Raw genomic sequence first — 18,326 nt, forward strand, 5'->3', positions numbered from 1 at the left:
AAGAATGTGAAAGTAATTATTGGAGGAAGCCCCAGTCCTGTTGTGTAAACTCGAACTGAGCATCAACTTTTAATTGGAATCCGGTCCAATCTTATTCTCATCAACTCTGATTTAGATAGACAGTAATTTTATAGACGAACTCATTAAGGAGCGTGGTTGGCGCCAATCGCGCCACATAACTACCCACTCAGTTAATCACTTAAATAATTATGAATCAGAATAGCGCCAAAATATTGAGGTGCTCCTAATATTTAATGATCGATCATATGAGTACGACGTAGAAGAAAACGTTAAAATATGTTTTTTATTCATTGTTGAGTCAATTGCTTAAAAGGGGCCCACTGATTTAACTGTCCGCCGGACGGTATCGGCCCGTCAGTTGTTCGGAACTGTCAAAATTTTGTTCTACCTGACAGGCCGATACCGTCCGGCGGACTGTTAATCAGTGGGCCCCTTAAAAGACGAATATAATCTTTTAATCTCTCAATTGAGCAAAGGCATGCAAAATCCAACCAGGCCGAGATGGCATGTCAGTCAAACAGAAAATCATAGGTATTATTCTTGAGAATAGGTTACCTTTTTGAGGAGATGCTACCCACGGCTGCCACAGAGGCAGATTGAACTTGGGCGAATGAGGAGGTTCCATTTGTAGAAGATCAAGGTTGTGCAACGAAGTCCGAGCAAGAAGCAGCAGATAATCCAACGATTCCATCATCACAGCCCGCGGGCAACACACAATCAAACACTAGTGCACCTAACGCTGAACCACAAGAACATATTCTTGAAAATGGAGCACCAAAAACCGCATGTAATCGCTAAGCACTTTCACACCAGCTAATGAGATTGAATTGGCAAAAACACTGATTATCCAAGGGCAATGGGGAGCGAACCGATAGACAAGGCATTGGCGTCCCGGCACAGGTAACACTGAAGGCCGACTGAACAAAAAACGAGCTGGAAGAGATTACATCGGAATAAATAAATGAGATGAACAAAAAACAAACCGAAAAGCAAAAAGAGCATCACGCTACATCCACGCGGCCGGACGTTGCGGCGCTTCCTTCGAACCCTCGCATACAGGACGTTCTTAGGCGACGATCAGCTTTGATAGCGAAATGAACCTTAAACTCGATGACAAGCGTTGATACCGGCTGACAAATGATAAGGTCTTCGGGATACAGAAGAAAATAGACGGAAAATATTCACAAGACATGGATAAATATTTAGTAAAAGCATTTTCACCTGACTAATATAAGTAATGATACGATTTACGGATTATTTGATCTTGTTGGTTACAAAGAGTATGAAAAAAATAGACATTGGACGTGACAATACTTTACGTAGCGTAAGTACTAAGCCGGGGCTTAAAACGATATAAATATACTATGACTTCTATGAGGTATTAATACCGAAGACGAAGACAAATTGAGATCACCGTAGCCCTTACAATAACTTTCGTTGTACAATAAATGTACCTACACAAGCCCATTGTGTTTCGGTTAGTTCCGTTTTAAGTCACGAATGTGATTGCGACTCATCTCCAAGGCACAAAGGAATTGATGAGATCACATATTTTAAGTCAGCAAAGCCAATTTTGCATAAAACATTTTTGTTGGTACCTCGATTTTGTTTTTCTCTCCGATCGACCTGGATTTCTCAAGAATGTATAAGTAAAGAGGTTACGATGCAATAATACGATTGTCTATTCCAGTTTATGTGCTATTGTTCTATAAAAGCCATTTAGGTTTAGCTTTAAACCTAATGGTACTTACAAATTTTGCAGAAAAGAGCCACAGCGCATCAACAGTGTTTACTTTATGAGCCTCAGTTTCAACTACATCACTAATTGAATCAGCCTGTATTTGGAATACATCAACCTGTTCGGTCCATTCATGAAAGTGCGTGAGCGCAGGGCGCGGGGATTAATGAACCCCCTTTACACTTCCACCTTCCTTCACCTTGCTACTACCTCCAGCTATCCCATCCACTTCGAAATCAAACCGTGCAGACAGGAATTAGGGTCTAAAATCGCTTGCGAAATCAACAAAATGCAGAGCATTCTCAGCCAGACAAATTGAATTCTATTCTTTGCTCAGCAGATTCCAAATTGATTCGCAAACACTGAGGTAAGCCGGGTCTTAAATTACGGTGGTTGTATCCTTGGAAGGTTGTTTTATTCTAAGGCGGAGCGGGAGAGGGGAGGTAAGAAACTGTGAGAAGTTACTGGGATGCTGCACTGTATAGGCATTAGTTTTTTTATTGTCTAATAGAGGCAAAGGCTCGCCGACAGGTAAGCTTTGGCGCCGCTCTTCATTAACTGCCGAAGGGATTTGCAGAGATAAATGAGAAATTGAGGGACAGACTGTAGTAAAGCGGTTTCACGGTTTAATGTTTCTACTTTAATTGCATATTATGGTAGATTGTTGTTTTTTTCCTATTATTTTTTGGAAAGCCCTTTACGAAAGCTGGGTACGCTAAACTCTTATTTCTATTCAGAAACTAAAAAATTACGGCATAATTAAGAGTTAACACCTACAAGACAGATCTAATTACACCCAAAAGCAATGAAAACGACTCACTTTGTACAGAAAGTTCTATAAAAAAAGTATCAAGGTTAATTAATAGTAAATAAATAACAAGGAAATAGACATGGAAAGTAATTTTTTTTTGAGGTCATGAAATTATGTATTTGAATTTCTAGCCAAATTCAATTGTAGGTACAGTCAGCACCTCTAAGCATACAAATATGTATTCCAGCATACAAATATGTATGCAGAGGTGCTCTGCATACAAATACATATGTATGCAGAGATGCTAAACTAATCGTTTTGCTGACTGTACCTAACGTAGCAGTAGTTAGAAAAGTGGTTATTGTGTAAAATGTAATGAGTTCTAGTCTGAAGATGCTAATGACGAAACTTCCTTAATTAAAAGTTAAGGAATTGTGGCCTCGGGACAAAAGGTCCCGCCATTCCGCCAAAACATTGAACAATATTCCGTAGGTACCTACTTATGAGATATTCTACCTGCCTATAAGAATATTAAGAAATAGGTATACCTACTCAATTTACTTCAGATGAAAATATTATATTAAAGGAGTATTTTAGAACTGAGAGCTATTCATTTATTAGGTAAGTAGTTAACTAAAGTGTGTGAGATTTAAGAACAGTACGGTTACCATCAGTTTGTCACTGACATAAACGCCGTCGAGAACGTTATTTACTTTTTATACATCTCGCTCGCACTCGCATATTAGTGCAAACGGGATGTATAGAAAGTAAATTACGTTCTCGACGGCGTTTATGTCAGTGACAAACTGATGGTAACCGTACAGGAGCAGATACTCGTAATTACTACACAAGTACTTACCTACACATACACTAATATTTATTTAGTTGATTGATGACTGAGTTTAGAGATTATTCCCCATTAAAATTGGGAAACCTATCTATAACGTCACATCAAGTTCGAAATAGTATGTACAAGTAAATTCTTTATTTGCGTTCTCAAACATATTATCGGCGTGTGCCACACATATTTGAAATACTTAACTGCTTTAAAATAACAACAGTTAGCTCTCAGCCTAACATTCATATGACAACATCTACTTTTAATATTGTTAGCCTGCCCCAATATAAAACCATTTAACACGACTTATAAAACAGGCTAAAAGATAAGATCCAGAGGAACCTCGCTCAGCGGACTGTAATTAAAGGGTTGGGCGTTATTTTTCCCAATTTCTTTTTCTTTTTGCTCTTTTGTTGGTTCGGCGCCATTGGACCGGAGCGAGACGAGGCTACAGAGGACGAAACTCAAGTAGAATGAGTAATTTAACTACTAAGTTTTCTAAGTAATAGTGTACTTGTAAATAAAGCAGATTTTTATGCTATAGTAGCGTCTGTGGTTAGTATGTTTCATAATACATACATAAAAACTATATTTTTTTAAATCAACTATGTCTGTAGTACCCTGGTTAGACCCTGCTAGGCTTATACTTAATCCTTTAAGCGCTACTTGCACCGTCCCACTAACCCGGGTTAACCGGTTAAACCTGGATTTACCATGGTTACCAGTACAATTTGACAATGGGTTTACGGTTTAACCGGTTAACCCCGGGTTAGTGGGATGGAGCAAGTGGCGCTAAAAGTTTAAAATAATGTGGTCGATTGGCACCAAGATGTTTCGGTTTTGAAAACCGACGTCGTACTATACTATTAGTAGTAGCTAACTACAAAATATTTCTAGGTGTAAATAAAATAAGCAGTTTAAGTGGTTAATTAAGGCTTAATGTAATAATTCATAGCCCATACAAATCCAAACGAAAACTTATTTCCAGATTTTCCAGTAATTACTTGCTGCTGACAAAAAATCGCAAATAATTATTAGCTTGAACCATGTAACTAATATGTAGGTACACGACAAAGGATGTGTGTGACGTCAAAAGAGGTTAGCCCTGGGGAGTGTGGTGTGGACTTGTGGAGCCCCCTGCAAAGTAATATTATGCATGAAAAATATTCGTAGGTATTTTTTATCAAATACGCATTAAAAGTAGGTACCGTCATTACAGCCAACTATGCCCGCTTTTTTTGAAAAAATACGAATTTCTCAAAAAAAAAATATTACATCATATGACTTTTTTGCTCAGCGCGTCCATAGAGTGATCAAACGCATCATTTTCATTAAAAAAAAATTTAAACCATGTTTACACCCACTTTTTTGGCGTTTTAGAGGGCGGGCAAAAATATCCGGGGTTTGCGCCAACATTGCCCACGTCAATTTGGTGTTCAAATATAGCTCGTATGATGATGATGTCTAAGGATAATTTAAAGGTTTTGGGCAATCCTACCGTTCCCTGTTAATAACTTGGCGATAAGTGTAAAAACTTTTGAATAAATTTGGTGGGCAATGTTGCCTACCCGTTTTTGGCCATTTCCATACAAGACTCACCTAAGCATTTTACAAAGGCTAGGGTTGTCACGTTAGAGAAAACCTGTTCCAATAGTTTAATGGCCTAAAATATGAGTTTTCCTGTATTTTTCATGCGTTAAAGGGATAAAACATCTAAATACAGGATAATAACACCAATCAAATACAGTATATATTTATAAACTTACTTTAGTTTACAAACATAACCTTCTTTTACTTGCGAAGTTGGGTAAATTTGTCAAAAGTGACAACCCTAAGTCGTTTTTGGTGGTGGGCAATGTTGGCATCCATGGGTCTGTAAATTACCGGATTACATTGCCAACCGCCAAAACTTTTGTGTCTTTAGGCCTTTTTAGATTAAACCTCAATGGACATAATACTCTATGCTTCATGTTTTATAACTGAAACCCGGAAATATTCATCAAAGAGTTCTCAATTTTTTTCTACTTTCAACAATTTTTCAACAATTTTTTGCCCGCCGAAATATACCCTATATTTGACAACTCCCTGAAAATTCCGAAGTCAAGTTGCGCACATGTTTAGTATATAGTTTTGTCACAAATTTAACCTATTTTCTGCTAAAAAATAGCAGGGTGGCCATAAGTACTTTAAATTTTTCTACATTAACGATTTTGTTTAAAATCGTCGTTTTGGGCAAAGTTTCCCCTGGTGGTAAAGTTGGCTATAATGACGGTATTGGTTTTAGTGTGGGACAGATGATAGTATCCACGTCTCCAATGGGGTTGGCCGGTCGGAGTATTTAGCAGATGGCGCCAGCATAGCTAGAATTGTGTCAAATTTTTGCATTTTTAATGGAATTTTATGCCCTGGATGCCAGCTCTTTAATCCTCTCATAGAAAAAGAGGCAAGCTATGATGGCGCCATCTATGCAAACCTTTGACAGTTACCAACCCCATTGCTCTGTTCTCGCATTTTTATGTTAAATTAACTGGTTGAAGTTTAAACATAGTTGCATATACGGAGGACGTGTAATTCAGTGGGCCAGTCCGCCGCGGGGCGCGCATCCGTTGCGATTTGCGAACGCCGAACGCCTAATCGCTACAGGGGATGATTACTTGCACGCACATTTATACCTAAAATTTGAGCACAATTACGTGTTGTACGATTTTAACAGTTGCTGGATTTTGTGTACCTACGAGTATACCTATCTTTTTGCGTTTTTAAAGTGATCTTGCACAAATGGGGATGGATAGAGTCACCAAAGTGCTTCTGTTCAGCACAACGAGCACATCATTCAGTACTGTCCACTTAGCAAATACGACGGAAACCCTGCAGACTTGTTTACCCTTGACAGTGACGTAATGTAATGATTACTGAACCTTAAAATATCTTTATACTTAAACTAACTAAAGACTGAACGATGATGCCAAACGAATAAATACAATGTCATTCTAATATTTACCCCTCACCGTAGAGTTGATTATCAATTAAATCAGAAATAACTAGAATAATTGTTTTGAATACCTAACTACCTGACCTACTTGCGATAGATATTATTTTAGTTTCACCACACTGCAGCATAGGTAAAAGCCGCGCATAAGCATAAAGGAAGTTGAATAAAATTTGCCTTATCTTTCCATCACTTGGCCCTTAGAGAATTGCTGGGATCTTACATGCACGCTTACTGAGCGCTTCCTCTCAGCCCAACCAATACCAATACGATCCCCCTTTACGTACAGTTGATAAGGAATTAAGGATCTGGATATTATGCAACGAAGAGATATGAATTTTGTGAATATCCTTGCTGCAAATAACGACGGAAATAAAAGTCAAAACAGGCTTTGAGGGTGGAGGGAATTTCTCATGGGTTCTCTGTTATTCACATAAGAACATACACTCAGAATAATGTAAAGGGCGACGTGGTAACTCCAATGTTATCAGGGAAAAGATAATTTTATGGCGGAAAGGGAAATTTGCATCTTGGAAAATGTACCTAATCGATTTGGCGGGATTGGCGGGGCAGGTAAAACTTGATTACTCTCGCCTTTTACATGCTAATACGACGAAGATTTTATCACAGCGACAAAAAACAAACAATTTTACTATACTTAACGCAATACCAACTGGCGACTGAAATCATAATGCTACCCTTTACCCTTGTTAAAACCAACCAAGAGTGAAAGAGATGTTTTATGACCTGACTCGCCACTTAGTTTTGCGGCAAGTATAGTGCATAGCTCGTAATACATATAAACAAAAGAAATTTCACAACGATTGCTATAATCTTGCAAATCTTATAACCGCGCATTCTTGAATAAATTAAGTTTATCGTGGGTATAATTAAAATACCGGCGTTGTTTTTACATCTGCGTCCGCGGAATGCCGATGACGCGTATGCTAAAGCCGCGGATTCCGCATACTTGCTCATTACCTAGTGGCATGTTCAGAAACTGATATTTACTTATACATTCAATCGAAGCCCTTATTAATGTGCATCACGTTCACTCTAGAGCGATATTACATGTGTGCGAAAGCGACGCAGATATGTTGAAAAGTAATTGGTATAATAAAATGAGTTTCTGAATAAAATAAAATGCATATTTCGTTTTCAACAGCACGAGGGGCTAGTTTTAGAATGTGAACGTTGTTGAAAAATTCAATTCAATTTGAAGAAAAGTATAGGCAAAGTGCCAAAAATATGTATACACGACCTTAATGTACAGGCAATAAAGTACTGTATACATGTTTTTGACACTTTGCCTGTATTCATAGCTCTGTTGTTGACTATACTTATCAACTGGCTATATAATATAATGAAACCGGTAATAACATAATACGCTGCTCTTTAAAACGTCGAAACGGATCCTGTGACGTTACGAGGTTTTATTTACTTTACATACCATATTTAGAAATCGCTAAAATCATTTTCGGTAAGTATGTAAATTTTGATTGCTCAGAAATATTCTAATTTAATTATAGGAAACCAGCTTGTTCCGTTTGCGTGTCATTATCATTATTCTATTAAAAATCGATCAGGAAACGGATGCAGGATGCTCTTAATTTCAGTAGTCGAAATTCAAATAAGTAGGTAAAAAACAAAAGCCCAGCGCTTAACGGCCACGGGCGCGAATTATTTAAAATTCGAATGCAAGTCGAACATGATGTAGGCATCTAAAATTCAAATCGTTTCGCGTGAGCCGGTAGTCGATGCCTGAGGCTGTATGAGGCACAGTCAGCATCAGAAGTAGCTAAGCGGGCCAGTTGTTCAAAATGATCTTGACGCGACTTTATTGTTAAGAGAATAAGAGCGTGTCAAGGTAATTTTGAACACCTCACCCGCTTAGCAACTTCTGCTGCTGACTGTACTGCGTTCGGCAGTAAGCTGAATTTTGTACCATCGTCATGTTTAACTGGCAATTCGTAATTCTTATTACAACGACATAAAGTCCACCGAGAGGCCGTTAATTGGATGGATAAAATGATGGTTTTATTTATAGTTTATAATCATACATTATTCGAAGTGCGTGAATTGTTAGCTGAGAGCATTTAATAACTGGAGTCGCCTTTAAGAGCTTACCCCTCTGCCGAAAAACTTGCACAAGTATGCAAACTTTTGTATGGACTGACACGTTACGTACAAATCATGTAGAAATAGCAATACAATTCTCCTCCCCCGTCAGTGGCGGATTTGCCCTAAGGCCAAGTAGGCCCGGGCCTAGGGCGGCAAGATATTAGGGGCGGCAAATAGTGACAAAAAAAATAATGATGATAACAAGAAATAACTCAAAAAGTAGGTAGTCAATATTATGGGTGCTGAGAAAGGGCCGGCTACAGGGCTTGGGGCCTAGGGCGGCAAAGACTGCAAATCCGCCACTGTCCCCCGCAAAAATCGGTAGACTGTTTCGTACAGAAAATGACAGCCATGACGTCTCCAGTTACTAAATGTTCTAAGATTGTTCGCAATTAATTACTAGTAGCAGAGATATATATAACTCCGTATAAGATAAATAAATTCTAAGAAAAAAACGTGCCTCGGACGGCCAAGGAAAAGTCATTCTCGAATAGATGGCGCCATTACCTTCGGCCTATTCTCGGCTAGATGGCGTTAACGATACCGTTTGGTATTTAACAATTTTAACACATATCAGTGAAAGAACATGGGTCAGTATGGAACAATAAAAATTAAGAATCATTTATCCGTAAACATATTTTGATTATTTTATACATTTTCAATTTTATTTTAAGTTTTAATCGTGTGTCGATAGATGGCAGTAAATGTACCGTGACTACAAAATTGACAATGACAGGACCCCTCTATACTATCTATTCTTTTTGCTAGTAGGGAAAGTATTTGTGCGCTCGTTTAGGGTTTCTTAACTACCTACCGCTACAGGCTAAGTAATTAAGGTTACCATAGCTACGACTAATCAGTAGGTTCCCTTTATAGCTGGAAAGGAGAATTATTATGTTTGATTGGGGTGTTGAGTTTTCTATGATCAGACATCGTAAATTTTATAGCATTTTTGGTGCAGCGGAGTGGTGTTAACGGAAGATTAACCGATTTTGAATCTCAGCGGCGCTTAGAGCTTGATGCCAAGCGTGATAGAATAAAAGCCAGACCATCTGCGGCAATACCATATAACTATGTTAACGGTGTGCTCACATGCCTGCAATGTTCGCGAACTTTTACTAACAAGATCGGCTACATCAGCCACTTGCGAGCACACCAGCGACAGCAACGGAGTTGACAGCAGTCGCCGTGGCCGAAGTCGGCCGTGGAGTTATTATTATAGATAATTTCAATTGAAATGGTAAATTAAGGTTAATATTAGGGTTGAAATTGTTTATACCAATTCCGTTAACACCACTCCGCTGCACCGAAAATGCTATAAAATTTACGATGTCTGTCTATGATAAACGCGTGAGCGCTATTCGTTAGTAGGTACACTAAATGCAAAATAGAACATGCCTACAGTCAGCATTTATAGTTATATTTAGTTTATAGTTAGTATTTATAGTATAGTTTTTTATAGGAAATATATGTAATTTTATTTGACGTTACCATTAGTAATAATCACCTACATATAATAATCGCAATGAAACGCTTACGCTTCACTGAACAGCCGGCTTTTTCAGGCCTTCAGTTTTCTAATATGCACATACCTATAAATAAATTCCTTATACTTAGGTATCCCTTAGCTAGGTAAAGTTAGACCAAGAAAAGTCTGGAGCGATTTTGATAGCCCACGCAGTGCTAGTGTTATTTTTATTAAAAAAGTTTTTAAACGTCATACTTCTATGAAATTATGACGTATAAATGACACTTGCACTGCGTGGGCTATCAAAATCGCTGCAGACTTTTCTTGGTCTAACTCTAGGACAGTGTTTATCGGATCTTATCACTTATGTCCATATTATTACAAGTCTATTATTGTCTGGCCGAAACATGATTTTTGTGCAGAAACGGAAACTTCGGCTGGCCACTACCAAAAATATAGTTCTGGCCGTGGCCGAAAAGTCTGTCAGGATTTTGGCCGACACCAAACCTTCGGCCGAAACATGATTTTTATGCCGAAACCGAAACCGGTCGAAGACTAGTAAGTCACATCACCGCGTGGGCAATGGTACGCCCTCAAATCATGTAAAATGGTACGTTCACAGAATAATGGCACATCATCGCACGGTGCGATTCGCACCCCGTCCGCAGGGCGACGTTCACAATGTTTACATAACCGAGGCGCCGCCGCCGGCGCAGCGCACGGAAGGCGGATGTTTGCGGCGAAAGTACGGGAAGGCGCACTTTCCGCATTCCACCGGTCGACTTGTTGCAATCAAATGTCTAGTCAAATTAACCTTACATTAGCTACATGCAACGCCCATACATTTAGAAATTTGAATAAATGTTTTGTTTGGACATATTGCAACGTAAAGGACTTTTGAGAATCAAGATGCGAGCTGCAAAATTGCATGGGCACATAAAGAATAAATTCATTCAAATAGTGGCCATGCAATTTTGCGGCTGGATAATTTTCAAAAGTGTATAATAATTTTCAATTGACACTTCTGAATACCGCGAAAAATAAAGATATTAGGTACTCGGTAGGCAGAACCAGGATTTCAAAAATTAATAGGCTAATAAGTACCTAACTACCTACTGTAGTAATTAAAATTAATCTTTTCTAGTTTACATTTTAATTGGCAGAATTCATTATATACATTCCACCGTCCACATACCCATATTTTAACAAATGACAAGTGCAAATAAATTATGAATCAAATAATAATTTGAATGGTTGGCAACTTTAGTACACAGGTAGTTACAGTAGGGATTTAGCTGTCAGAGCAAGCCGTAGGCATGCACAGTTTCATAGTTTGACACCCAACATGGAGCATTCACTTTGCACTCTCAGTGCAGTCAATAGCTGACTGGGGTGGGTGGATTTAGGTGGATTATCTTGTCTACACTGTACGAGCTTGTGTATGCGCGTCAAAGGACGTGCTACCTTTTTAGGGTTCCGTACCCAAAAGGTAAAACGGGACCCTATTATTAGGGTTCCGTACCCAAAAGGTAAAACGGGACCCTACTACTAAGACTTCGCTGTCCGTCCGTCCGTCCGTCCGTCCGTCCATCTGTCTGTCACCAGGCTGTATCTCACGAACCGTGATAGCTAGACAGTTGAAATTTTCACAGATGATGTATTTCTGTTGCCGCTATAACAACAAATACTAAAAATAGAATAAAATAAAGATTTAAATGGGGCTCCCATACAACAAACGTCATTTTTGACCAAAGTTAAGCAACGTCGGGCGTGGTCAGTACTTGGATGGGTGACCGTTTTTTTTTCATTATGGTACGGAACCCTTCGTGCGCGAGTCCGACTCGCACTTGCCCGGTTTTTTTAATATTTCATAGAATCTTCAACAGTGCGTAACATTCCAACACAGTTTATAAATGTGCGAGTGATTCACTCGGCCCGATTCGAACTTTAAGATGTCAATTACTAATAGATCTAGAAACGATATGGATTAGATGTATCAGCGTCTAAAGTGACGTTTTTGTTTGAAGAAACGTAACATTCGACACTGACATCTAATCCATATCGTTTCTAATACATCTATTATTAATTGACGTATCTTAAAGTTCGAATGGGGCCGACTGAAACCGAAATCAAATTGATATTATGGTGAATGATGATTTCAAATGTTTCTCATAGAGTCCTCCTAAGCTAAGATTTGAATAGAACTAAGTGAGGGAGTGTGAAATTTGACATTAATGTTGACATGGCCACACTTTGTCATTTCAAATGCAATGCAGAGTTAGCTTGGTCCGACTCTAGGAACTTTTAATAGTGCATTTAAATTGTTGCAAACTGGTCCGATAGCGAGAAACATGGAGAGATATGTATGACTGGTTTTAGAAACGTAGCTAGATTGTAGGTACATGAATGTATTGAATATAACTGACAGGAAGACTGTAACCGCTCACGTCGATCAAGCAACGACGTTAGCCAATTTTCCAACCCCACTAACTTTATTTCCCTGTTTTGCATCACGCCGGTGTTGTTCATTATTTATTCAGCATCGTGCACGGTATAGATTTTCTGCTACGCGCGTGCGTTGATAAAAAAACCCTCGACGAAAGTAATTTCAAACTTGTTTTGAACAGGGTTAGCAGCGCCATCTTGGGACCAGACTCTGTACTGGCGAGAGCGCGCCATCTGTGTGCCAGCGAAAAAATGTCGACGCGACGCGATTGAGGTTCCGATTACATTCCGTAGATGGCGTGTTTTTACTTTTCAACTAAATATAGACAATAGGAATAATGGAATTTGTTGGCAGATAACGAGATAACGCTAATTGATCCTAGCATTCTTTCACGACACTGTAGTTCGCACTAGCGTGTGAGGAGAGGATAGCGGGTTGGTCGTTTAATATATAGGCGCTAAATACCACATGCGCTAGAAGTAAATACCAGTCCAATACTTGCAAATTGTTTTGCGAATACACCGACCTCAAGGAACTGTTTAAATAGCTCCTCCCTTACAATTTACTTAAAATCGACGTTGCGCTCTGATTTTAAAGGTAATATTCCATTTCTGACCGCAGCTGAACTTCTAAAAATCTACCTTATAAAAATCTACATTTAAAAATCTAAATTTAAAAATCTGCACGTCAAAAATATGTCCCTAGAAAAAACTATCGTTATTTCTTCGTATAGTATGGCACAGATGTAGGTAAGTACAAAGAACTGGATAGTTACCAATGTACTTACTATCACTCTTTTTTTCTGCTAATCAAAATTGACCACTGTTTACCTATCACCGAGCAAGATTATAGGAAACTAGTGAAAATGGTCGGAAAGAGAGGATCAAACTAGAGGACTGTCTCACTCGCACTAGTTACTTGACAGTAGGTAAGTATGAACATAGCCTATGTTCATACTTAGGGGTCATCCATTAATTACGTCACACGTTTAGGGGGAGGGAGGGGGTCAAGAAAATGTGACATATTGTGACATGGGGGAGGGGGGAGACACAAACTTTGTGACGTCACTTTAACTTCATCAGTAACCGAATTTTTTTTTTAATTATTTTATTCGCTGTACATTTAAATAACAAGTTTTTAAAACGATAATCGTTTTTATTCTTTTAATTTTCTTTCCTAAGCAGTTTTGGGTTATAAAATTACTAATATTTATATCGTCAAAAATATCTTGATAAAATATTAATAATACTTAGGTACTTACTTAATTCGATTTGGCGATTTCGTAGAAAAAATGTGACGTCACACTAGGGGGGAGGGGTTTGCCAAATGTGACCAAATGTGACAAGGGGGGGGGGGAGGGGTCAAAAAACCTAGAAATTCGTGTGACGTAATTAATGGATGACCCCTTACCTACTGTCAAGTAACTAGTGCGAGTGAGACAGTCCTCTATAGTCCTCTATGTTACATAGGTATAATTATTTGACTTATTGTACCTAATGTTGAAATTATTGTATAATTACGTCATTGCTACCTTAATCAAAACGAGATGCGATCCTCTAGTTTGACTTCTCTTTCGGCCACACTGTTTTGTCGAAGTACTCAGTCCGGAACCTATACATATCCGTGGTGGTATGACGGGCATGGTGCGTGGTAGATGGAATAACTATAACTTGCAACTACCCCGGGAGCGTGACGGACACAATCCGCTGCGCTCAGTTGCGCAATGTGCATTTCGCCCGTGACCTCATCTCGCATCCCAAATGACGTATCTGGCTGTAATGTAACACTAACATGTACCCTTTCAGACGCAAACCCGTAAAATGCGCCGAGTTCAGTCGTAAGTTAGAGATGGTTAAGGAAATTGCAACTTATTATGTTCTTTAATAAATTTGTTTGTTACACGAATATCTGCCGAATAGATTTTTGTAGCAACTCCAGGATGACTTTTGCCTATGGTTCCCGGTAGTTAATTTTTTTTGTCTCGTCTTGCCGAAAGTGCTCAATCTGAAATTTACCATCGCACTCGAGTCTAATGCATTTTCTATTCTATTTCTTATCGTACGAACATTCATCAGTACCTATATTTTTTTCAAGTAAAATCTACCTTGTAAAGCAAAGTTAATAAAAAACTAACCATTGTTTCTCAGATAACCTATCATGATGCACAATAATCAACTGCTGAAGGTAAGCAATTGCTATCGATTAAGATTCAATATAAGCGAGGCCATCGTTTATTGTTGCACGCGACAATACAAAGCCATACAAAGCTGGTTATAAGGATGTGTAGATATATAAGGATGCGCGATAAAAGGCGAGTTATGTACCAATAGCACATAGCGCCACGTACTGGCACGGCAAGACGTAGACAGTACCATGACTTCATACAACGAAATCTAGTGTCGGAGGCCAAGATCCACCTCGGGTCGCTGAGCCAGCGAAGTAAGTATAGGTAAAGAAGCTTGCATAGCAATAGAAAAGTAGAGCAGTTACTGCTATACTTGGATGATTCGACTCGATTTTCTAACATTATTGATTCAAATTCGATTGTCAATTTTCCTTGTATGGTGGGCCGCTAGAAGTTATCTGCAAAATATCCATCATGCAGGTATAAATCACCATGCTATTATCGGTCGATTAAAGATAAGGAATAAGGAACAAGGTTGACCACCGAGTGAAGAAAAGTGATAGGTAGTATTATGGGTCTAACAAGACGTTTGGCGTGTATTGAACGAATTGAGAATGGTAAACTCTAGCTTGTTACACGCTTGGGGACTGCCCTTCGCGGTTTATTATCGAGAATATCGAGTCGCTCTATGTAGTTGCATTTTTTCCTCAATATGTCAAACGAAAGAACCACATAAGGATAAGAGAGAACCAATTTACTTTATGAAGGGAGCGGGTAACTATGATAGAGATATCTCTATGATAACCAGAATTTAGGCTTTTCCATGTTCGTATGACCCTGATACAAACGAATTGAGCAGTACAAAGGATGTCTTCAAAATGTAAAGTTCACTTCGTGGTTTGTTATCATTATCTATATAGGTACTCTATTTGCTTCTTTTCTCTTAATATAAATATCAAAATCAAAATTGACGCAACCATATATACAACGAATGGTAGGATGCCGAATGCCCAACGTTGCGCTTTATACCCAACACACAGCATAAGGAGCGGTGTATACCGATAAATACCAAAATTCAGGCTTTTCTTTATCTACATTGACCCTAATACAAACGAAATGAGAAGTGTAAACGCTATGTTAGCTACCTAAGGCTACTGATTACGATACTGCGTGCCGGCTTGTAGCCCTGACACGGTTCGCCGCGGCTAGGATCCCTTACAGGCCATCGGACACGATAACGTTGTGACATCAGTGGCACGTGCCGTCATTGATACGGTATGATTACTAATCTGTTTTTAAATTCCTGGGAGCCTAGCCAAGATAGGAATCGCACTAACGCCAGAAAAGAAAAACTAATTGTATGGAGATGACAGATACTACGAAAAGTTACGTGACTATTTCGATAGGTACGAGGATGGTTTGAGAAGTAACCTGGTACGATAGAAATTCAGGATATGGTTTCAGCTGGCAGAAGAATAAAAGTACCTACGCGAATAAGATGAAGCCATAAGCATCTCAACGGAGCGAGTTCTTCACATTATTCATAGAGCATGGTTTCATAAAGTACACAACACTCCTCAACACAGTTTTCAGGTCGAACCAAGTTACTTATCAAACCGCCCTAGTACATTATTTAAGTTTATATTGGCGTTTTCTATCAACAATTGTCATAGTGGCTGGGCCCTGGTACTAAAATGATCGGTTGCCCAGTGGTTGTTTTTGTACTGAAATGACAGATCAGTCGTATAAATTGGGGCTATCGAAATGTAATTTTTAGCTTTTAATGACGATCGGTTAATTTAGGTTTTGAGAGAAAAGTTGAACATGGTTTTCGTTGAAAATGAGTAACGACAAAGATGTTACCTCGATGTATTCGTATTTAACCTTTTCGGCTGCATCGAAAAAGGCCCGGTAGGCTATCGAAACCTTTGACGTAGGTGCTAGATCTTTTCGGTAAGCGACTGCCATCTGGCCCTCCAACCCAGAGGGGAAACCAGAATTTGTTCCGAAAAGTCTATTTTCAGGGAATAATTTGGTCAAGTAGATCGCTACACATCAGTAACTTCTATATTGATTACTGATCCCCGCCTGCGATTTTGTTCGCGTAAAAGTTATCAAAGTGTTCCCACCCCCTCCCCCTTAGTACTCTTGTACTAATTTGCAATGCCCATTGCATCCCCTTAGAGGATTCCAGAATAAAAAATATCTTTTGTCATTTTCCAGGTTACAAACTACTATGTGTGCCTTTTTGCGTGACGAAGAAACAAACATCCCGTCGAGACACTAGGTCCGAGGGTAGGGGCGCTCGGGGGCTCCACAAGGAGCTCAGCAAACGCTTAAGGCAGGCCACAGGTGACCCTCGCGCGGGCAGCTTTCTCGCGCAAAGATTGGCCATAGCAATCCAGCGCGGGAACGCTGCCTGCGTGATGGGCACCTTACCAAGGGCGCAAAATTTTGATAGGTATTTTTAATTTTTTTGTTTAAGTTTTTAGTTGTAGTTAATTTTAGTTTTGTATCCATTTTATAACACTTATTATACAATAAATGAGTTTTTATAAGTAACATCCCAATATCCAATATTTCATATTTACACGTATAATATTCGTAAGATAGAATTTTGCACGCCCATATGCGAGCCTACGTATGACATGTTGCTTCTGCGAAGTCACTTTATCCTCAATGATTTAGTAAGATAGCGATTGACTAAGTGGTAAGTGGTATTATGAATGACGAGTTCCAAGGCATCCCCAACTATTTCCGCAGCGCATACATATGACTAATACATTAAATGACGTACAATCTCTTACTTCTCTATTGCATCAGGTCTGCAGAATCACACTTAGGTACCTACATTCCATGGATTTTTTTAGTGTTATTGTACCATGATAGAAACCTAAAAATACAACAATGATAACTGTGGCCTTTGTATCGTCCTCCTTAGGATTAAAATTGGCTTCGCTCTACCCCTACACCATATTACGAGTAGGCCGAGTAGGTATACGTATAGTAAGTGCGGTGCGATACATCGACAATGAATATATTTCGACAAGACTGTAAACAAATTCATGTTGAGGAAAATTAAAAGTACCTAGAGCCTAGCGACATTAAACAATTAATGAATTATTTATTATTTTAATTAAGTACTTCTCATTTATAATTACCGACATTTTCAACAAAATTACTTCTAATGAAAATTCGTTTATGTTTATACATGCTACATGGCGAGACAACCACGTTTGCTTATAGTTTTGGCCAATGTCGGCACCTACTTTATTTATATAATAATAACATCCAGCCAATGTAGTTAGGTATGTGAAGTATTCGGAATTTTGTCTTTATCTTACGCCTCAACCGTCCACATACCAGACATACTTAATGGAGTAAACATCCTCGTATTAAAAGATATGCCGATAACGCCATATTGAAAGGTCACAAGAAAATCAGTCTACAAAGTACAAACTATTAACATTCCAGCCAACCATTATAATGTATTTAAATAAAGCATGGAAACGAATTTGTGCATGAAAAATGTAATTTTCACCTCAGAAGCTCGAACAAGGGTACTTTGCTTCTTAAAAACAGTGAGCAAAATGCGATTTTGCTCACTGAGTCATTTTGTCTCACTCAGTGAGCAAAATCGCATTTTGCTCACTGAAGGTCTCACTCAGTGAGCAAAATGCGATTTTGCTCACTGAGTGAGACAAAATGACATTCAAGTGACCTTTATAGTCATTTCAACATGCGATATAATACAAGTTCGATATACTTGGGTTCTATTATCTCTGTCCCTCTAGGTATGTTCTCACTGCTTAGGGTGAAAAATTTTGTG

At 38.8% G+C, this 18,326-nt stretch overlaps 1 protein-coding gene and 1 long non-coding RNA gene across 3 annotated transcripts in view; both read right to left on the reverse strand.

Annotated features, from left to right (window-relative positions):
- LOC134793709 (uncharacterized) overlaps positions 1 to 18,326 on the reverse strand; it is a 344,598-nt gene that overhangs the window by 112,427 nt on the left and 213,845 nt on the right. The window lies entirely within an intron of this gene.
- Positions 1 to 18,326, reverse strand: part of LOC134793654 (transcription cofactor vestigial-like protein 4) — a 41,452-nt gene that overhangs the window by 9,073 nt on the left and 14,053 nt on the right. Inside the window, exon 1 of one of the 2 annotated variants that reach the window (XM_063765294.1) lies at positions 577 to 1,073. The exons of the other annotated variant lie outside the window; for it this stretch is intronic. Coding sequence (XP_063621364.1) covers positions 577 to 715 — 139 coding nt within the window. The 5' untranslated portion in view covers positions 716 to 1,073. Of the gene's footprint in view, positions 1 to 576; positions 1,074 to 18,326 lie in introns of those variants that run through there. 2 annotated transcript variants of the gene reach the window in all.

The sequence above is a fragment of the Cydia splendana genome, chromosome 9 (genome assembly GCF_910591565.1).
Source record: "Cydia splendana chromosome 9, ilCydSple1.2, whole genome shotgun sequence".
NCBI lineage: Eukaryota > Metazoa > Arthropoda > Insecta > Lepidoptera > Tortricidae > Cydia > Cydia splendana.